The following is a 23,256-nucleotide window of genomic DNA, read 5'->3' as shown; positions in this document are numbered from 1 at the left end:
TTAATTTTTCCTCAAACTGGCAGTTGCCCTAAACCTATTCACCACTTACTAAATCCTTTAGTTACATGCATTTTGCAGAATAACAGTCAGCAAAAGTATAAGTATATACAGTATAATGAGGCCCACATTTTTTAATACTGAAACAAGAGTAGGAAGGAAGCTTACCTAAAAATGGCCTTATAAATAAAGATAGACCAGTGACTAAGCCTGCACATTGACAGAGATGGCCAACCAGCCCCTGCAGTGTATACAGTGATGAGTCAGAGATTTGCAATTTGTAAGAATCTCAAAACTGCATAATAAATGGTGTCTAAGATTCAAAGACACTCCACTGATGGAGTCAAAATAAATCACCATGACGAATCTTAAAATGTGGCCCAGAAAAAGAAAACTCTGTTAGTCATGATGGTGTAAATCAGTCTGAAAAATGAACCAAATCAAAGAACTAAGTCATGTTTTACTTTCATCAAACATCTTAGCATACATGTAAAAGGCATTCCATTTAACGAATATCCATCAGCTCAATAACCAATGAAGGACACCAAAATCTCCATTCAAAAAATAAATCAGTGAATAATTACATCCAAATCCAAGCATTAATTGTGCATGGTAGATACAAGTTTTCAGACTAAAAGGCAAGCAAAGAGAGGGTTAAAGAAGCCTGGCAGTTTTTTGTGTTGCAGGTGTTTAATACTATGGAACTCTGAAATATTAAGTGCAAAGGGAAATGTCAGGAAAATGTGTGACCAGCAGCACCATGGTTGTCAGAGGAAAAGTGGAATACAGTCAGGTTTCATCAGTGAGACGAACTGAGTCTTCTGGAGTAGTTGTGTGCTTGTATGTATGATTCAACAAAACATGTGATGGAAGACGCGCACTTGGTGACCCCTCTGACAAACTGTACCTGTTTTCTGTCTCTGTCCATCACGTAATATTCAAGATACCTGTCAACATCGGCCCCAGATATCTCAAGTAACAGTGATGTCAGATACAGTGTGTGTTGGTAAATCAAGGTTGAGTGTACACACACACACACACACACACACACACACACACACACACACACACACACACACACACACACACACACAGCTTCAAGACAGCTCTAGGTCCTTCACTGTAGCCGTCTCCATCCATCAGAATAGATCCCTGTATATTCTGTGTGGCAGGTTGAATCATTTCTTTGGGAGCAGCAGCCACAGTCCACAGCCTCCCAGGGTAAATGTCAACTGTACCATTAGGAAGAATCCCAGCAGGAGCCTTGAACGCCTCCTTGTCCTCACACCGTCACAGTCTTCACAGGTCCTCCACACAGCTGAGCTGTAGCAGCAGATATGGTGTAAGTGAGTGAGGGAATTAGTGCCAGGATATATGTATGTGCACGTGTTTGCTTTGCACATACGTGCACCATCTTCGAGTTCATGCCGCCTCTCACTTCAGTCTGCTCTCCAGCTATATGAGAACCTCACATATGCGAGATTGTCATATGAGCTACTGATATTCCAATATCCATGTGCTGTCTAATTGGCCCTCTTGCCAGGAACATCCCTAATGCATACCCAAAGCTTATGCTAAGCTCCCACAATATCTTATCATCAGCAACCACTTGCAAGCCCTATAGAAACATGTCAGCCACCATCTTTTTCTCATCCTCTATCCTTTGCAGCCTATAGACAGAGGTATGGAATTGAAGATAAAACAGGGAGGAAAAAGATCAATCCTTTCATCAAACAAGAATTCAAGGGAATCTGAAAAGGCTACCTCCCCAGGTAGTTTGGTCAGAGTAGGAACTGGTCACCTTTGACACTGATTCCGTCACAGGTGAATTTATAGAAGAGAGTGAAAAGTGAATCAGCCACACCTACATCTCGCAGATTTAAAAACCCAGAGAACTAGAAAGATTCCTGCTGTTCATCTCTTCACCTTTTAAAAAAATGTCATTGAGGGAAGACGTCATTTCCAGGCAGTTTGAAAATCCTGATAGGTGCTGACATGTTGTAATGGGATATCTTAGCAGATAGAACTTAGGAAGTTGCCGGGAAAATGCAACCTGGAGATACAGTAAGAAAAAATAAAAGCTGTCATAAAAATGGACGTGACAAAGCAAGCCAGATTTACGATGTGATGAGACAAATCTTCGCTGTTTTGAACCCAATGTTTATAAAGAAATTTAATTTAAAAAAAGAGGTGCTGAGAATGAATGCAATGTAATACAAAATTGGAAATGTTTTGTCGTGACTCAAAGATTCTTTTTTTATGAATAGTTTAAATTCCCATTATCAATCTGTGATAAATGAAAAAAAGACAACACAACCGATTTAATATCCAACACAAGTTTCCTCATCAGAACAAAGCTCCAGTGATCAGTTTTCAACCTCAAAACACATCAGACACCTGATGCGTTCACCAAAAAGACTGAGTAATGGTTTGGATTGAGTGAGGCTAGATTTCTCCATCATGTCTCACTTAGTCCCTCAAAACCACGTGGACCCTTGTGTGTCCTTTGAAATCCAAATGAAACGTTGACATGGTAATGACTTTTGGCTGAAGTTGCTCACTTCACCAGTGAATAGATCCTGGATACTTCTTGTTTTTCAAGTGAATGATATAAACTAATTTCCCTCTTCTCAGCAGTGTGTTGAAGAGATAAGTAATGCTCAGTGCCGAAGGTTACAGCCCCCCCAGCACACTGCCAGGCAGATGTCCATGTAATGTGTAATATTATATAGCCTGAAAAGAATACACTGGGAGAATAGTACATATGCTTTTTAAAATGCCCTTTCCACAGTAATTACTCTGACATTATCATTATTCGAAGAACACAAATTTGGATTGCACAATTGGCAAAATAAAATGACTAGAAACAATGGGAAACCATAACTTGAAATTCTACTCTAAAGTGATGATGACCACTGAAATATTCAGCTTTCATTGATCCATCATAAAAAAAACAGCTTTTCTTATATAAACATGAATGTGCATTTTGTCATATTTCTAATAGTCTCATATTTAGCCTGTTTTGTTTAAATGTTATGTGATAGGTAAAGGGGGGGGACAACACAATCACCAGGACCCACCTTTATTCATCAAGTGTAGAGCGACACCATAACGAGAGGGCGTTACCAAAAATGACGTCGGAGATGTAATGACAGACAGCAGTTTAAAGAAATGATGACAAGGAGCATAAAGGGAGAGGACAGAAGTCAAAAAGCTGGAGGAAATGAAAAGAGAGGGGAGAGTGTTAAATGACTTGAGGGAACCGGGTGAGAGATGATGGAGTGAAGCCTTAGGCGTGAATGAAAGAGAGATTAGATGGATGTGACTGCCTCAGTTGACTGCATCAGTTGCAACAAGAAAAGTTTTTTATAATCATTATTTGTCAGAGTTGACTGAGTTGAGGAGTGTCTATGTAGGGCCGTGTATGATTCCACTTCCAGGGTTAGGGTTAAATTGTTTTCAATACATCTAGAGTGTGAATTTTAAAGATCCCATTTTTCTCAGCTTCTTTTGTATGATCACTTTTAAATGCACAATATTTTGCAAAAAAGAGAAGCTTTTGAAAATGTTAGTTTGAATTGTTTTGGTTTTTTTCACTTGCATGAAATCTGATCATACTATTCACACACTGTGTCGATGAAGCAGAGTTGGCAGAGGGTTGGGTGATGCAAAGTTTGTTATTGTTAAACTCTCAAACCTGTCAAAAACATTTTCTTTCATCCACGGAGTATTCAGAAACAGGATATTGGTCATGACAGGTTGCATCCGGCAAATATTAAGCAACAAGTTTTTCCAAGACATTCGTTCTCTTTATTTCTTTATGAAAGTTTCTATAGCCATTAAAAACCTGCTTTTTGTTGTTAGGCATGAAGTGAACAGTTACTTATTGGAGCTTTTCAACTGAACAGCTGCAAATATTGTGGATGTGTGAGTCAAAACCGTTCAGTTAGGAGCCATTGAACCAAAACAATGAGCTGAAACATGCTAAACATGCCATTATCACTTTTCTTTGGTCCCTTATCATGATTCCTGTCCTTATAATCTCACATAACTACTGTGATAACTTCTAGTTTTCTGGTTATTTTTTGGAGATTGGATCTATTCCTGGTTGTAAGCCGAGTCCTGAGTTTTTATCTCTGAGAGCAATGTCTGTTGTTGTCATATCACCATTTTGTTTTGATTGGATTACAGCTCTTTTAAGCACCCTGTATAGTTGGTGATGTCTTATAAGATTGAAAGCCCAAAAACAAGCATAGAAAAAAAATCTAAGCTGAAATGAAATCCTCCACCACATAGACCTGGAGCATCAGTCAAATACTGTAGTTGACCATCAGATCCCTTGTTTGTGTTTTGGTGGATTATCCACTTTGCCATTTAACTGGCATGATACACAAAACAACATAGTAGCCTCCTGTTCTACCTTATCAACTGTGGGAACGAAGCACTTGGTTTAATTTCTGTAGACGGAAGCATCTCAGTCTTTTACTGAGTGTTCACAAGCAACGGGGGTAACTGTAATGTTCTTTTTTCGTCACATAACACACATATTTTAGCCCCCTCTTCTCTTTTTTGCATTCTGGAGATAACATCATAGATTTAGAGTTATGCTGAAACTCCCTCTCAGACAGCATGTCGAGATTCACCGATTCCCAGCCATGACTACTTTATGGGTTACATTCAAGAGCAGCTCTGAGGGAGGGGCTCACCATCACAACGATTTCCAGCTATGACCAATGGAGGAGAGCATTGTCCAGCAGCACAGCCGTTGTACTCTATGCTGCAGTTTATGGCTCTGTCTTGATAAAGCTGTAGGCTTTTCCATTAATGACCCGAAGCTCAGGCTTTTGAATAAATGCCATGACAAATAGATGAGATACACTCACCGAAATAGCAGTAATGATCTTGTTTTTTTCGGGGAGTTAAAGGATTATCTAATGGTATTACTGAAAACATCTGTCTGAGCGCCATCCCATTCTCACTGCCTCACACCCCTCTGTTTACTTATTCCAGCAGATGTTCAGCGACTGCAGTTAAACTGTCATATTTCACTGGGGGGCTTGTCTCCCAATTTACTTGGTAGAAGACAGCTAGTCCAGGTTTCATGTGTCAACATGACAATGAAATTAATTAAAATTGAAGGGGAGAGACATCAAGTGTGTGTGTATATATATATACACACACACACACAACAGAGGGAGTGGAGATCATTTAATCCTCCTGCCCAGTGCCTTTGCCATTTACATTTTTGGAGGGGAGTACTTTGTTGGGGTATTTTCTGTGTTATATTGGCAGAAAGCAGATTATAGATATGAGATTTGCTAATATTACAAAACCAGAAAACAATTCATCTGTCTTACATATTCCTCTCCTGTCCTCATCGTCATCATCCTTTTCTCCATCTGTCTTTCTTTGCTCCCGTCTTATATTTTTCAGCTCACATGTCCTCCTTGTTTACCCACTCAACCTTAGTGCTCACTGGACTTTATTTTGGCTTCTGTGTTTTTGATTGAATCTTTTTGACTCCTCATTTTTCCAAACTAAACTGAGAGAGGAAAAAATGATGGTTCATCTTTGCTGAGCTTCACTGCAGCCCCTGTCTCTTTTCCTGGGCCAGTCTGCCGTGCCCCCTGCCAAAGCTCTCTCACAGACACACAATGAGCTGATGTCTAAAATGTAATGGAATAAAAGATGAACCGTCACCAGATGTAGGGAATAATTCACATGTGTTTTGTTTACAGGAGGTGTGTGCGTGTGTGTGCGTGTGTGTGCGTGTGTGTGCGTGTGTGTGCGTGTGTGTGCGTGTGTGTGCGTGTGTGTGTGTGTGTGTGTGTGTGTGTGAGAGAGAGAGAGAGAGAGAGAGAGTTAAGATGCATCAAGCTTTCATTTATCATGTATTTGAAATATTAATGGTAAATATACAAAAGTTTTAAAAAAATCATAAAATGGAAAAGAAAAAAAGAAATGCTTCTCCTTAATCCCTGGGACATGACCCAACAAATAAAGCGTTAAATAAAAAGAAAGGAATAAGGAATTCCTTTGTGTATAAAAACATGCACGCACATACTAACCCTATAGTCTGGGTGTTGTGGTTGTGCTACTAGCAGCAATAGTATTTTTTCTTCTCCCTTACATAAATCAATACATTTCAAAATATGTTAAAACTACCTCTGGGTTTAATTCTAGTTATTCATCTCTTACCTTGAATTTTTTTTACCATGATGAAAGGCCATCTATCTTTCTTTTGTGCTCTCATGGTTGTCACATATTCTGGTGTTCAGAATTGCTCTCACATATTATAGTCCACCTTCAACAACTGCTGTCAAATAAAGCTTTGACAAAAGGATGCACTAGTGTCACCGCCACTGCTTCACACCACGCTGTGCCGAAAAGGGGAGAAGAAACGGATGAGATGCTCTCTGAAGTCTCACTGTGTATAAATAGTACAGTATAAAGGCTTAATGTAGTAGAGGCACATGATGTCATTAAAAATGTGTATTTTTATCTATGGCAACCACAGCTTTTCACACCAGAACAAAGGCCCCTGGTTTTGTGACCCTACTTTTTTTCATTTTAACATTTTAACAGTGAAAGGGATCTTTTGGCAGAAATTTAATATAAAATAATCCTACACTTTATATTTAAATTCTTTATAATTACATCTTGAGCAGGTCCTAACTATTGAGGCCACCATGTTTTTTAACAGTCGTCTAACTAGACAAACTAAAAAGCTTTTGATGCTGCCACAGGTTCTCTTTTATTTTTGGAAGGGGGGAATGAGGTGAGGGGTATCCAGCTGCAATATTCAATTAATTCACTACATGTCATTAAATTCTACACACTGAACTTTCAAAGTAAACTCATCATCATACAGTTCCTTATGCCAATGTTTTAACAATCTTTATCAATTTCTGTTTTCAGCAGTTGACAAAAACAAGTAATAGAAGAACTGTTCATTTGGAACTGCCTTCTGAGTTGGGTTGCTTGAAGGAAGCTAACTGACAGCGTAGTTTAAGAAAGACAAAACGAGAGAGCAACTTATAACAGTCAAAAATGTAGCGGTGAGACTTAAATTAACTTGCTCAGACCGTGGTGTAGTTTCAGTTAAAGTCAGATGAGGTTGGAATTATTTTTAAATACAAGGATGCATTGCTTTGTGCACTGACCTCTCCTTTTAAGCCTGCTGTCCTGCACTGTGCTTATATTATTTTGTTTTTTGTCTTTTTCTCGTTTCTCTTTCTGTCTGTAAATGACAGACATGATTTCACTATGAAAGTTGGTCTTGCAGTGAGATCAAGGACTCCGCTAAAATGGCCCTTTTCCAAGTCTTGAGAAGCAGAAGTCGTTCTGAGTTGTCCATTAAAATAGGCCTTGATTTGAGATAACTTAGGTATAAATGATCTGCTTTTGAAATTAATTTCTGTGACAGCAGCTGGTGGTGCTTTGAGAAAAGCTACCACGAGAATCTGGGTGAAAGATAAACAGGTGGCGTTGGAATTAGACAGTTGTGAAGCTTCTTCATTTATCCAAACTGTTTTACCTGTGCTGTCGTTGTTAGATTTGGTGAAGGCCTTGTGAGTATTGAGAATAGCAACCCTCTGGATTATTTTACAAATCATGTGTCGTCTCGTAAGGCTATTTCTTTTCCATATGCCATTGTTTAACCTTGAAGAAGGCCCAAAAGCATGGCAACGTTTTATTAGGGTTTTTAGGCCATTTCGTTGGATTCCATACAAAGCGCAATTTACTCTGTATTAACAAATCTTAGTGTAGACGCCACAGAACTCAAATAACATAATTTGCCTGACATGTAAAGAAACCCACAGAGAACATCCCATCATGCACTGGGTGAAAGGCAGTGAATACTTTAAATAACTTAAAGGATGAACATATTCACAATCCTGCTTTTTTTCAGGATCACTAATCCATTTACAAATGTTTGTATGATTATAACAGAAAACTCTGGACCCCTTGAGGAAACCCACACACCATCGCTAGAACATTAATTTAGAAAGAGCTTTTGCTTTCATGAGAGAACTGTGATAACTACCAAGCTATTATGCTCCTAAAGCAGCACCAATGTGATGGGTCTCCCCTGTCGTACGTATATGGTTATATGTTTATTTTAATGACTTAATCAGAAGGCACTTGTGCTTTAGGTTTAATGGAAATCACTATTCAAAGCACTGTGATGTTGACTATTGACCTCAAAGGATGCAAATCTTTAAAATCTGAAGAGCTTTGAAGAATCTCTAATTATTTTTTTCGAACCCATTTTGCACTTGAGCGGCAAAGTTAACGCTGAACAAATTAAATCACATCAGTAGGGAAATAATGAGGCATGCAAATTTGCAAATTGGATTAGCCCACCTGACGACAGCAACTTTGAAAAGCCGATGTTTTGTTTTGTCTTTGTTTTTAATCCGACAGGCTTGTTGACCATCTCCACACACTTGCCAAGCAGATGCATAAATGAATGACAAGTAACACTAAGGCAGTTTATGAGAAGTTCTTCTTTAAAGGGGCTTGACTGCACTCTGCACAACAGTACGGCGAAACATCTTTAAGACTCATAAAACTTTATCTACTCCTAACAACTGCTTACAGTAGAATATGTGGGGGTTGGGAAGTTAAGCAGTAACGTTTTCCCTTCGTTCTTTATTCTTCTTCACCCTTGAGCAAGGCACTTAACCCTCTTTCTGGCACAATGGAGATGGAATCAAAGACATGAAAACAAATGCATTTGAGAAAGTCTGAACACAACTTCCATTTTAGTGCTTTTTGTCAAAATTGAATATCGGCACACTCAATATTTCTGTGACTGATGTGCTTTAGTGTTGTGATTTGGACTGTTGTTACTTGTGTTTTCCCAAAGTATAAAGCTGTGGTAATAGATCTGCATGGTTGGTTTGATTGATTCTTGGGAACAGTTTCAATTAGGACCAGTAGTTTTTTACCTGCACAGGGCTGGTTTGTTTATTTTTGTAATGTTGGAGCAATTATACTCATCCAAAGAAGTATAAAAAGTATTGCATTACATATACATCTATATCATCAGCATGTTTTAACCTTGCTGGCTCATAAATATGGATGTTTGATTTGTGTACATGCTAAGTTTCCCTGCATCAAAGTAAAGCTGCAAACTTTGACAGAGCTGTCTGCTTGACTTTGGGAATATCTGAAACACAACTGTTGAAGTTGAGGACTGATACTATATTCAGCACCTTCCAGGTTTGTGTGAAATATATTAATGTGATGCACTGTTGCTTGAAGCTTGGTGAGTTCACTTTCCCTGAATAAATAAAGTACCAAAACATCTGCTGTTAGCAGAAATGCTCCCATAGCCCTGTTCACACACTCTACACCTGCAAACATGCAACTGAAAATGTTCAAATGTGAAGAAGAAAAAAATGCAAAATAGTAAAATCCATAATCTAACCTTATTGCTTAGCCCAAAAATACTACAGCGTAATGTTAGTTTTAATGTAGTTTTGAGTCTTAAAGTTAGAAGCATTTTGAATTGTAATGCTTTCTCAAGCTGATGGGCCCAAATTATAAAATTACCTGCATCTCAAAACTCTGCTAACCTTCAACCTTCAACCCAGTAATTTTCAACAACAAATAAGAATCATCGCTGACAGAAGGGCTTTGTGTGTCCTGATGGTAAGGAGACAGATTTTTCCTTCTTTGTCTGCTGCAACATCTCTGAGCTGTGAGGCACCGGTGCCAACAAGCCCCTCTTTCATGGCAGCATCAGAGGAAATTCTTGTCAAAGTGAAGAGAAGGATCTCATCCCAGAGGAAAGGAGCTGAAAGATTAAATTGCTTTCATGCACTCTAACACACCAGGACAATAATGGAGCTGAGTGAGACAGTATTGATATAAAAAATAAAAAAAAACAGAAAACACACAAGCTATTTAAACTGTTGATAAACAGTGATACATCAACTCGAACTAAATCCACAGTTATTTGCAGCACATACAAGCGCACTGCATGGTTTTTATAACAAAGATTAAAATCAGTCAGCAATTTCTCGCACATATTGAGCTGTATGCTAAAGAGCTAATTAACAAGAGCTGTTATAGAGCTCACAAGCTTCTCTGACATCTTAATTAGATCTTAATGACATTTCAGTTGGAATGGCAAAACTGCGTATCTCTTGGATGTGGCAAAACCAGTGCTTGCATAGGGAAACGACTGACACTGGTGTGCAGACCGAAATGGAGGGAAGATGGAGTGGTTGAACAGAGAGAGATGGAAATTGGTTGAGATTGAGGACATTTGTGCTTTATATGTACCCATTAGTCATATTGTGAGCCCTGTGTGTTGGCAAATGGATATGCTTAACACTGATACACTTACTTTTCTGTCCTTCCTCCCTCTTTTCCTCTCTCCCAATGGTTGTGGGACTATACGTCAGCAAGTAATTACTCTGCCCCTGTCCCAGCAGCATCACATGTCTCATATGCTCTCTTAATTGGATTCTTAGCATTTATTACCATGAAATTTCCAGTGTAGTCACTCTGGAAACAACCGGATATGCCTTGCACTGCCAATGACGTTAGAGTGATAATGGTATTTCTGGCAGATAGATGGCTGATTACATACAGTAATCCTCTGTAGTTCTGTGTTTTGCATTGTAGATGGTTCTGCATGGTCTGCAGTGAGTTGCAGTGAATAGCCTCTCTCTTTCTTTTTTTTTTTTTTTCTTCTTTTTCTGGTGGGCCGGCTGTGTATTTTTAGCTGAAAGGTTCATGCATGTTTATGCAACTCCAAACAAAGTCAGCAAACTGCAATGAAAGAACAATGGGCTGCAGTGAATGAGAAAACAAATGCACAAGTCCACAGTCCTCTCACTATCTGTGTGATTATATCGTTTTTATTAACACATAATTACCTTGCTGCTCTCTGCTGCACGTGTACGGAGTGCAAACACACACACACACACACACACACACACACAGGCAAAATCCAAACCTGACACGAGTTAGGGTAATTGATTAATATCTTCAGATGCAAATATTTATTTATCAGATGAGTTGTTCTGTCAGTGTTTTCCTGGGCTCAGCTGGCCTGCACTGCCCTTCACTTGAGAGCAGACATTAGAGTAGAAGAGACGGGCAGAAAGTGAAGGAGGGAGGGAGAGAGAGAAGAAGAGAGACGGAGGGGGGGGGGCACTAGGGGACAATGATGAGAAGCCTAGAGAGAGCACAAACCAGAGATTACATCAGAGAAAATGAGGGAGGAAAGGCTAAATAGAAACTTTGCTCCACACGAGGAGCCGAGCAAAGGGATAAACAGAGAGAGTGAATGTGGGTTGAAAGATTGTGCAGCAGGAGACACATTACTAAGAGTCTGTCGGTTGCTTCAGATGCTGTTCTGTGTGCAGCCCTGTCTGTTTATCACTTTCCTCTTCTCTCCCAATCCCTCAATCTCATCTCTATTCTCCCCCATTCTGTCTAGCCTACATCTGTCAGACTACAGCCGCAAATACCTGGCAACTTCCCCCATTTACAACCACCCCCTCATCAACCTATCTTTCTTCCTCCAGCTTCTGTTCATTTTCTCCTCTCGCTTGTTACTCTCTGCCTTTATTCATTTTATTTAGCCTTTATGGGTTTACGTAGCATTTTATTTGCCCATAAAGGGTGATAAAAACAAGAGCTGGTTTTTCTGTAGTGCAATCAGCAATTTGTTTTAACAGGTCTGGGTCCACAGATGCCCGTGTAAATTGGTAGTTTTCCTCTCAAGAAGGCAATGAATATTTTTTATATTACAGCCACAAAGTGGAACATACGGCCTACATGGTCTCTGCTCTCGCAACCTACTTGTGGCACAAAGCATCTAGTCTGCATGGGTTGTTCTGGTGCTGCAATTACTAACTTTTGCTCAGGTTGTGCAGGCAGATGTGCTGCAAATCCAGGTCAGAGATAGACAGCAAGGCCACTTCAAACTCCAATCTGTTGATGTGTACCAGTCATAGCCCTCTTCTCTGGTTTCTCCTTCCGTTAGAGGAGCTTCCCCTCTGCGGTCAGGCTGACTGGTGACCTATTAGCCCTTGTCAGACAAAGAGTTAACCACCACACAGCTTTTGCCACACTCGACCCAGTGGCTGCCGAGCTAAAGAAAAGCATCGTCTCACCCAGGCTGGCTGTGAGTCAGTCATTGACTAAACATGTGGTCAGATACTCCATAGTGTACTCAATTTGTACCAAGTGGTTAAGGATTGATCTTATTCAGCTTCCTCATGATCACATCGTGCAGGGCATATTATGTGTATTGATCACTCTACTAACGAACAGGAGATGCACATGGTCCGTGACTGCCTTCATTCTCTGTGTCATGCCAGGTTCACTGAGGCGGATACCATTGTGATGGGAGATGTGACATACGGGGCCTGCTGCGTGGACGACTTCACCGCCCGAGCCCTGGGAGCCGATTTCATGGTGCACTATGGACACAGTTGTCTCAGTGAGTCCCTCTAATGAGTCTGTGAGGATGTTTGTCTCTCCGTCACTCTGCATGCAGATTGTACTGCACTAAGGAATGTCAAGTTAACAAGCATCAAGGACTCCCACCTACTGAGAGCAGGCTGCATGAAAAAGAAGTCAGACAGACGGTCTGACTTAAACACAGAGATGGAGCTATTGATCAATGGAAAGCAGAACTAGTTAGTGCTGCCTGCCCAGCTCTAGCATGGAAGGCATAGCAGACCTTTGGAGCCTGGACATCACATTTACCCAGAAGATCAATGGGGAACATGCATTAGAGCAGTCCTTTGAAAACCTTGAGTAGCTTTTGAGGACCTTCACCCTCGCCCCCGCTGTCTCTCTCTCAGAACACGGGCGGAAATGCTAAATCAATACTTTTGATATATCCCTGCCAGAACAACCTCACCCTTCCTAAATACCAGGAATGACCAACAGAATTTTAATACACTGAATAGCTCTCCCTGACTTTGTTTTGTGTTCGCCTGTGTTTGTGTGCACATTCATTGTCTGATATTCTTCGCGTGCACGCGTGGACGTTTGCAAAAGAGACAAGATGTGAATCCCGTGTAAGATCAGAGGAATCAAATAAACGCAAAGATATAGGCACCAAACTAAAATCAGATGTTAGTTAATGGAATTTTGGCGAAGAATTGCAGATTGCCTAGTGCATGTGTGTATCTACGTGTTTCTGACCTTCATCACTCTATCATGTGGACACCATCTGAACTGTGTCCGAAGATGTCAGACACCTGTGGGAGATTAAAGACACTGTGTTGTGGCTGACTCATAGAGAAACCGCCTCTCCCGCACTCTTTTATTTCCCTTTCATTTCCCCTGAGGTATCACCTTTTGAATATTGGTGTCATCTCATCTTTTGTCTTCATAAAAGCAACAAGGCAATAACAGTGTCGTCATGAAACCAAGTTTTATATTTATATGAAGAATGGGAATTTAACCATTTTGGCAGTTTCATATCATTATGAATAGGCTGAACAAAAAAAAGACCAAGATAAAAAGTGACAAGGGTGAGATTGAGTAGGCGAGAAAGAGAAATAAACCAAAAATAAAAGCTATATTTATTTGCCTTTTATTTATTTAACTGGGATCATTTCCCAAGATGGAAAAAGCACAGAGGTAAAAAAAAAAAAAAAAAAATCATGAAACTGGCAAGACGTTGCTCAGATAAAGCCAGGCCAGCTGTCACAGCTTTAAGTATTACTAGACCATCTCCCACATCAACAGATCCGCACTATTTTGGTGGCATGATTCATTTAAGAAGAGCTTCATGAAACAAGACATTGCCAAAGCACAAACAACTCACATTTTTTTTAAAAAAGGGTCAGTTTACATTCATATATATCCATTACTTAATATTTATGCTTTTCTACTATACACATTGAATTTCGTAGCTGCTGTTAATATCACCACTTATTCACTGCAGCAAATTTTGCAGCCAAGTGAAATAAAAGTTGGATTCCAGTATCACCCAGATTGAAGTGCCGTAAATATTATTTTAAAAATATAGATTAGCACGAGCACAGTATAGAGGGGAACCAGTTTGTAAGATATCGACTTGTAAACAGGCCAGAACACTATTAGGTCCAACCTTCTCTTAGTCCCACCTATTATGACTATGGCTGCACATTTGTTCGCATGGACACTAATAAGCAGCAGCACTGAGTGACATTATCACAATAACACACAAACAAATAAAACCCATTGATGGCACAAACGAGTCCCTGTCCATCTCATTGACTGTGTCTCTAATTGCAGCGTCTAAATGCTCTCAGGCTACCATGCTAATGTGAGCACGGATCGATGTCACTCTCCTTTGCCCTTTTACGTTCTCGAGTGCCTATAAACACACAACAGACAGCTGTTAGTCTTAGTCCGGATTTTTTTACTCAACCCTCTCAACCCTTTTTAGCCTCATGATATATTTAACTCCTTGGTTTCTCACTCATCTTGTGGCTCGCAGCAAAGCTCACCTTTTTAAGTACCTATCCTTCCCTCTCTGTTGAGACGTGAGCTCATTCATCATGTCTTTTGCCTGTTAATTGACAACCCACCCCCAACCCTCAAATACTCACACACACACACACACACACACACACACACACACACACACACACTATCCCATTACTTTTTCCGCTCCTCTCCTCCATGCCCCATCTTTTGGATTTTATACAGTACATTATTAAATCACCTACCCCCTCCCATAAATTGAATTTCAATGTTTTTCAGTCTTACTTTCATAGGGATTTCCTATTTCTCACATTCTTCAATTCTGTTTCCATTCTATCTGCCATCACTTCTCTGTAAACATATGTATCTCTCAGCTCTTCAGTCCCTCCCAGTGTCCTCTTCACCATTCACCCAGTTTTCTACCCTCTTGTCATGCTTTGCTCTCTCCTATCTCTCTCTCCCTCAGCGTTGCTGTAATCTAGGCCATCAAGTGAGCTACATTTGCTTATAAAACATTTGCATCGTAGTGGGCCATCTGCGTAATTACAACAAAAAAAATTTCCCTGGCTCCTGATCTGCAAATTGAATGTATCACCAGAGGGAAGAATAATTATGATGATCAATTCTTCGTCCTTATCATACCCCTCTCCCCCTCGTTTCTTGAACTCTCACTTTTTCAGCACCTCAGCGTGACTCTCTCTCCTAGGCGCTTCTGCGTCGTAAATGGCCTGTGAAATTAATGGCATTAATAGTAATCACATGTGTCCTTCTCCTTCCCTAAATAATTGAGGTCTTTGCATGAGTTCCTGTGTGTGCCGGAGACTCACACAGAATGGGTTTCAGTTATTGCACACGTTTGCGGGCTATACACGTGTGTACCACGTTCCCCTATAGATGTATCGCACGTTAATGTTTGAGGCGCCATAAATAGTGTACATACCACAGGCTTACCTGACATAACAGGGTGAATAATTCATCTGTTTTTCCTTTGTCTCTGTCTTTCCTGCAGTCCCCATAGACTCCACAGCAGGGATCAAGATGCTGTATGTGTTTGTAGACATCCAGATGGACAACGCACACTTCCTGGACACGGTCAAGTTCAACTTCCCTCCTGGACAATCCCTGGCACTCGTTAGCACTATTCAGTTTGTGGCAGCACTGCAGGTGACTGAACACCAGGGACTGTATATGACTGTATTTGTTGTGCATGAGTCCATTTTTATGCAGAGAAAGCTGAGGTAGATTTAGACTGTCTTTATCTTTATCTACGATTTTCTCAAGTATTTTTTGTACAATACAGTATAGGATCACACACACACACACACGCATGCACACACACACGCATTCTTTTGTGTTTTTGTACAGGCAACTTTTCCTAGTTCGTGGCTTTCATGAACAAGCTCACACACCACACTTAAGTTCAGTTCAAGAGTGGGTTTTAGAAATCCAGTAGCAGTTATTTTAGATCAGAAAGGTGGAATGACCTTGGAAGGCCTCTCGGTTCAGCGTCGTGCTCAGCTGCTCTTTACATAAGCAGCAGCAGCAGCTATAGTAGAACACACATTTTCTTCTGTAATGCCTTCTGCAGCTCTCACTTGCTGTGTTGCACCAACCACACTGTGGGCCTTCACTAATGTAACCACTGTTTATTTTAAAACCACACTCTGCTTGTGTGGGTCATAATTTATGTTGTGGTGTTTGAGTGTATCCATGCGTGCATGTCTCTGTGTTTGCAGTCGTGTACTTTATGTATGTGTGCCTCCGTCTCCATCTCATGTCTTATGCTGTGTAGGCTTGTTGAGGTTACAAAGTATAGGCGGGAGGAGCTGGGAGTTCATCTGTATTCCCTGTTGACCACCTTAAATTAGCTTTAAACTGTTCAATTTATTCCTCCAAGCGTACCAATTTTTTTTGTTCTTCTTGCTGGAATTGTTTCTCATCTTCTCACCTTGCTATAATAAATGAGAGTTTTCAATAGGTCAATTTTAGAGCTCTCTTTTCAGAATGTATTTATCTAATGGTTTTGAATCATAAAAGAGAATGTTTTGCATTCTTTGTAAAACATGTTATACATGTTGCTGGATCGTGAATTAAGTTTCTGAGAGAGTTAATGACCCGGTCAGGGTCAGTGTTGGGGCCTTTTCTATTTCTTTATTTGGCCTCTCTTCATCCTTTATCTTTTGACTACTTCATTCTCGTTTTCCTTCTGGATAAGTATCCCATATATTTTGTCTTGAGTGCATTAATTTCCTGTGTTTATTTTCTTATTTGTTCTTTATTCTTTATAACTAAGAGAAGTGATTTGTCAGAATATGTGCATACATACAGACACTGTGTTATGATGAATATGAAACAGGCTGAGATTGCCCATCCTTAAACTTATTTGCTGTCCTTTATCATCAACTATTTAAAGATGGACGACATGACTGCTCCTAAAAAGTGAAGCCAAACTTCTTGATCACCCCCTGGTGGCTGGCTGCAGTATACGTCATTAAACCCACCTCCTCCATGTTAGTGGATGTGATATGGACCAAACTAAAGATTTAAAGTACACAGTCCATTTTTGTCAAAGTTTGTTTTTGTCATTTTGGGTAGTACTTAACACTATGATATTTGTTCAAGTGTCCATTGTCCAGTAAATTTAGATTTGATTTGTTAACTTATCCCATATAAATGTCCTGATTGACAGCTGAGTCTGGCTTGCCATTGGTTGAGCATATGTATTTGCAGAGCCACTGTTCCGTGTCTCCACGATCACTACTGCGCACATTCTATCTCCAAATGCTGTCAAATGCAGATGGCAGCACCTGTATTTAAGATATTTTGTCAGATTTTTATACAATGAGAGGAAGAGGAGACGTATCGCCCATCTTAATATAAAGTCTATGTCCTTTTACATAATGTCTGTTTTGTTATCAGCTTCTAATGGTGTGTACAAGTTATGAATGGCATCTAAATCTATAGTGATACTATAGTGATAAGAGACGATTGCTTACAACAATGCCAGCTGAGGGCAACTTGAAAACATGGGAGAAGTTTCAAGTTGAGAAACACAAATCCTGTGAAATCTCTAACTTTCTTTCTCTCTCCCCTCCTCCATGTTACAGGCTGTGAGTGCAGCGCTCAAGTCAGAGTATGACATCCTGGTCCCACAATGTCGACCCCTTTCACCAGGAGAAATTTTGGGCTGCACCTCCCCTCGCTTGGACCGTCACGTCAACGCCATAATGTAAGAAATCTCCTTTCTCCTGTCTTCCTCCTCGTAGTTTCAACCCAGGCCCTGTCGTTTCTTCCTGTTCGTTAGTGGAGATATCCAGATATCCAAAGACAGCCAGCCTTGACTCATCCAGGCACAGCCCCCTCCCACTGTGGCCAACAATAATTACCCCTGCCATTACCATGCCCAACCATGTGACACATGGAATAATCAGTATGACATCACACCAGACATAGCGAACAGTGACAACTAGTCATGTCTCTGTGCTTCCGATCAGGCTTCTGTTACATCCAGCCAGAAACAGCCAGATGCTGATCTACAATGGCAAAGCTAAAAATACCGTCACACTGTGCAAAGCATTGAATTGTATAAAGCCAGACAGACGCAGACACTTTTGGTTGTTTCAAAGCAACCACTGTTCGCACCTACTGTTAAAATCAATAAATGTCTGTAATTTAGTTTCTGCTTGTCTGATCGTCCTTGATTTTCTCCTTTATTTCCTGTAATTTGGGGGGAAAGATGATTAGACTCTTCCGTTTCTTTACCTCAACATAAACAGTGTCAAAAGGATGCTTATGCCACTGTGCTGCAGGGAGGAGTCTGCTCCCTCAAAGCAACAGGTCCAGGCACCAATCAAACTCTCATGCAGCTCTATGGTAGAGAGGATCTTGAGCTTTATGGTGCTCAGCGAGTTGAAGGAATTCCCAGAGTATAATTAGTACAATTATATCTAGGTGCTCAAACCCGAGTACGTCTGATCCGCACACATCTGCCATGTGATTAAAACCTTCCAGTGCATGACATTAAAACGGCTACTCAAGGACAACCTTTGCTGCAAGCATGTTCCAGGCCCTCTGGGAGAAAGAGGTAATGTGCCTGTGTCTTTGTTCATGTGGAGGAAGTAAAAGGGTTAGGGTACACATCACCTACTAATTCAATGTGCGTTGTCTTTGATGTGTGAGTCGGGGTGTGTAGGGGTGCGGTGGGAGAGAAAATCGATTCGCCTGCTTGAGAAATAGTATGCTGCTCTCTCTCCCCCTGTCCTCCCTCCCTCTCTGATGTGTCTTCACACACTTTTAATGCTCTTATATTTGTGCACTTCACCTTAATTAATTGATTATCCGCTGCACATAACAAGCTCTTTTAAGAAGTGCAGGGTTTTGTTCATCACCTTTAAAACTACACTAAATTCATATTTAACATTAGGTTATCTTAACCTTAATTAGCAATTAGTCAGTCCTCCAAAAATGTTATATGCACAAGTTATAATTGCATTTTACCAAAGCTTTGAACTACTTGAGCATAATGGAGAATGAGCAGGGGTCCATTAGTCTTTGATGTTTGTCTTGAAGCTTCAGAAAGGGCCCAAGTCTGTCTCATTTTATAATGAAGAAGTATTTTAGTAAGAAGTAGGATGTATTCTTAAAAGCTCATTGAAAAGAGTTATAAGAAATGATCTGCAGACTATTTCTAAGTGCTGCCTCTACTCTTGCTCTCCCTCATAATAGAACATTATGAAGATGTAAATGTGAAGATAGGGTGTTGCATAACGCAAAGACATTTACCATTATAGCGACCGTTTTTTTACACAGAACAATAGAATATGGATGGAAGGACTGTGATCGTAGAGGGAGCTGGAGTCGAGCGTGCCACTTAAAGCTACAGAGAGCTGAGGACAGCTGTGGCTGAAGTGCAGCATTGTTAGGAGCGTCATCATGTGAGGGCCTTGGATGTTGCTAAGCAAAGAGAAGCTCTGCTCAAGTTTGTCTTTTTATTCAGTGTTTTATTCTTGTACACACGAGCACTGTGAGAAATAGAAGTGTGGGCAAGTAGCCACAAATGCACAGAAAAACACATTACAACCAAAAATGTGTTTACGAATAAAGATCAGTTCCTCTGTTTCTAAGATCAGAAAATGAACATTAGACAAGAGTTCTGTTTCCTTGTGTTTATTAGAAGTGATTAACAACACATTTGTGAAATATTCAAGAATATAATACTCATTGCCACTTGATGTCACTAGCACCAAAACAAGTGCTTCATCAGCCACTCTTACCTCATCCATGTGTTGTCAGTAGCATGTTATGAAGCCCAGTGAAAGTGGCTCCTAAAGGCACAACCAGAAGCATAGCTGAATAAGTTATTCTATGTATGGGAGAGCTAACAAAATAACAACCCAACTCGCTATGCTGCACAGTGTTAAAATGGAGCTGTTACATCTCATCCATGGTTTGTGCTCCCGTCAGTGTCACAGCCTCCATGTCAGATGCTTTGGTCAGTAAATGTGCTTTTAAAGTTAATTTTGGGCTGCGTTCACTCTTGCAGGACCGGACTGGTTACCCAAACCATACCAGCTAGATTGTTTGTGTCATGGCTTGGGCTTGCATGGCTGTTCCTGGGACAGGCTCACTGATCTTTATTGATGATGTAACTCATGTTGGAGAAAAGCTACAGAAACATTTTGTCCCCCAATTTACAGAGGAATGCATCAAAACATTAATGCAGGATTTTCATCATGACCCAAAACCCTATAAAGGACTTTATTGGGGGGGAAATAGTGGGAGGAAAGTCATTAACTGGACATTAACCTAACACAGCAGCATCTCTTGTGAAGAGGAGACTGAAGAGAAAACCACCTGAAACAAACAAGGACTGAAAGAGGCTGCAGTAAAAGGCTGGACAAGCATCACATATGAATAATACAACAGTTTGTTGATGCTAGTGGCTCACAGGCCTGATGCAGTTCATCTAAATGTTATTCACTTTAAGTTGCTCCGTCACTTTTTTTCTTACAGGAAACCAAAGCAATCTAATGTCCTTAGTTGTTGGAAAAAAGTAAATGTAACTAGCAGGGAAAAGAAAAAACAGTTCTGAACTATTGTCTCATATTCATCTTTTAATCCTAAACCCAAATGTCTTCAGTGTACAACAGACACGAAGGAAGGACCTTGTCAATCCAATAGCTTTGAAGGGGACTGCATTTCAAACCACCCATGGTCTGTTCTCAGCAGCTCTAAACACTGACCAATTAGTGGGTTTAATTCCATGTTCTGTCTCAGTAGGCCTAATGAGACTGTACAGTAATGAGTGGGGGTACCGACCTGAGCCCCCTCTAACAGCAAGATTCCTCTCAGCTTCACCCTGAGAGGGGGCTTCATGTAAGAGGTCTCTGCCTGAGCTTGTCTTCGCAGGCACCAACATGCCTCTGTGTACTTACAGTTTGTCAACTCTGCCTGCGCTTTTGCTCTGGTGAATCCACAGCACCAGACACGAGGTTAATTGGAAGGACTCGTATTCTCTGTAAACACCATGCTTCAGTCGTCGGGGTCATATTATTCCTGGATAGCAGAGGTGGGCAGGACCCCAGGCTCAGGCCTCCTGCCTCTGTATCTCCAGGGAAATAGTCAGAATGGGAGAATAATAGGCCAGTGTTTATTATGATTGGACATTCAACTCTAGAGGGACTGTCCTTACTCCTTTTCTTTACCTTTAACATGTAATTGATTGGTCTTTTTCTCTAGTTATCTGGGAGATGGAAGATTTCACCTGGAGTCAATTATGATTGCAAACCCAGATATCCCTGCCTACAGGTACTGTGAGACAAAGTGCCACCATTTGTCTTTGGATTGTTGTATTTCTCTGTAATTTATACACTGACATCAACAAAATGTTAGACTCACACACAATTTGGGAGCAACTGAAAGAAGTATTTGAATTGCAAATGGTCAATGTAAACAACACACTGAAAAATATTTTTGAATACCTATTGTGATACGTCCAAGAAATTTTCCTAACGTAGATAAGTGTTTTATTATGTTACTAAAATTTGGAAAGTCCTTTGCTGTCATAATAACCTTATTACAGTGATAACATATAGTCAGGATAAAGTTATTTTTTCTGTTAGGTCTTGTTTGTATGCAAAGTGAAATCATGTTGTTATAGACAAATGCTCCACCACACAGATCACAGGTCTCTCTCATAAACAAGATTCAAATCTCAAGTGAGACCCAGACAAGGAGATTAGATGCTCAAAAATACCTCCATTTTCACAAAGATACCTTGACTGCTGTCATACTTGATGGCTTGTCATGATTGGATTTGTTCATTTTTTCTCACATTGCTATTTCCAAGATACATACTTGAACAATAAATAGTAATGTGTATTATAAGGTTTGTCTGTTAATGTCTACATGCACATTTCATTTATGTCTGTGTATTTGCTTTTTTCTGTGTTACTTTGTAGATATGACCCGTACAGTAAGGTTTTCTCCAGGGAGTACTATGACCACGAGGCCATGCGTGCCTTAAGACTCCAGGCTGTAGATAAGGCTCGTTTGGCCCAGAGGTGGGGCCTGATCTTGGGCACGCTGGGCCGACAGGGCAGTCCCAAAGTCCTGGAGGTGAGTGACTGCTCCATCCTTTCAACTTGTCTGCTTGTCCCGAGGCCCCTTATGCAACGGTTTGTAATATTTTTCAGTGTGAGATTGGTGACATGAAGTGCTAATAGGACAGCCAGCCTTCATTCCAAGAGCTTATTATTTCACATTTAGGATGATGCAGCCGAACAGCCATAGATATTCTATCCTTCATCCCACTGTTGGCCTCAATGTTTGCTGCTCTGGATGTCAATTTAAGCAAAATTGGCTACGTCAATGAGGAATGATCAAATATGAATAAATATTTAAAAGCCACAAAAATACTTTCCGCTTTCTCTTTCAAGTGAATATGAGAGTTGTATCTGACTCTTGGTACCCGCTCTATAAAATTTTGAATTGGATACACTTTCTATCCAAGGCTCTGATCAAAGTTGCTCTTTGTATGTATCAGTTGTATCAGTTCAGAATCAGAAGTCATAAATTGTATGTATGTGCACACTCTCACAGGCTGGTCCATTAGGTGTAGACTCATAAATCTTTACAAGCAGAAGTCTGGGGTATCGATCAATTGACCGAGAAGCCCTGTCTGGTCACTCTGAACCCGCAGCTGCTCCTCCTGTTGCTTCCTCCTTCCATCTGTTTTATATTGCTCTGTTCATTCTTTCTTCTTTGTTTTATATGGATGTATTTAGTTTTTCTGTAACTTTCTGTATTGATTTGTTTTGGATTTGCCTTCCTTACATGATCAAGTCTGAAATTGATTTTAATACCATCATGGCAGAATTCATGCACCTCCATCACTCACTGTGAGCTTTATATTGTTGCGCTCCTGTTCCTATATGATCAGTCCTAACAGATGAAGTTAGCAGTCAGGTATACATTTCAACCAGAGTGAAAATGGGATGGATCAGAAACAAAATTTGTTAAAAAGAAAAATAGACCAGCTTTCCCAAAGTGATCTGCTAGGTTTAAGAAGTGTAGTGTGTTAAATAAGGAGATAGCCCTTCTCTCGATAAGAGCACAGTCGAAGAAATGTCTCGTGACATTCAAGGACAGAAGATATCAGAAAACACACATACCTTTATCTCACCAAAGGAACATTTTGTTTCACAGCCGCCTGCATTCCTGAATAAAACCTCGCCAAAACCTCAAAGGCAGAGGAGCACGGAGTTCCTTTCACTGGCATTTTCACTTACTGATTAATTAAATGAC

General features: G+C 40.3%; 1 protein-coding gene across 1 annotated transcript in view; it reads left to right on the top strand.

Annotated features, from left to right (window-relative positions):
- The window catches only part of dph1 (diphthamide biosynthesis 1), a 49,955-nt gene that overhangs the window by 15,088 nt on the left and 11,611 nt on the right, over nt 1–23,256 (top strand). Inside the window, exons 4-8 of the mRNA XM_020088596.2 lie at nt 12,345–12,466; nt 15,461–15,615; nt 17,559–17,680; nt 21,190–21,258; nt 21,912–22,068. Of these exons, the coding sequence (XP_019944155.1) occupies nt 12,345–12,466; nt 15,461–15,615; nt 17,559–17,680; nt 21,190–21,258; nt 21,912–22,068 (625 nt within the window). The remainder of the gene's footprint in view (nt 1–12,344; nt 12,467–15,460; nt 15,616–17,558; nt 17,681–21,189; nt 21,259–21,911; nt 22,069–23,256) is intronic.

Source organism: Paralichthys olivaceus, chromosome 11 (genome assembly GCF_024713975.1).
Source record: "Paralichthys olivaceus isolate ysfri-2021 chromosome 11, ASM2471397v2, whole genome shotgun sequence".
In the NCBI taxonomy this organism is placed as follows: domain Eukaryota; kingdom Metazoa; phylum Chordata; class Actinopteri; order Pleuronectiformes; family Paralichthyidae; genus Paralichthys; species Paralichthys olivaceus.
The sequence above is the reverse complement of the archived record's forward strand: the minus strand, read 5'-3'. Positions and strand labels throughout refer to the sequence as shown.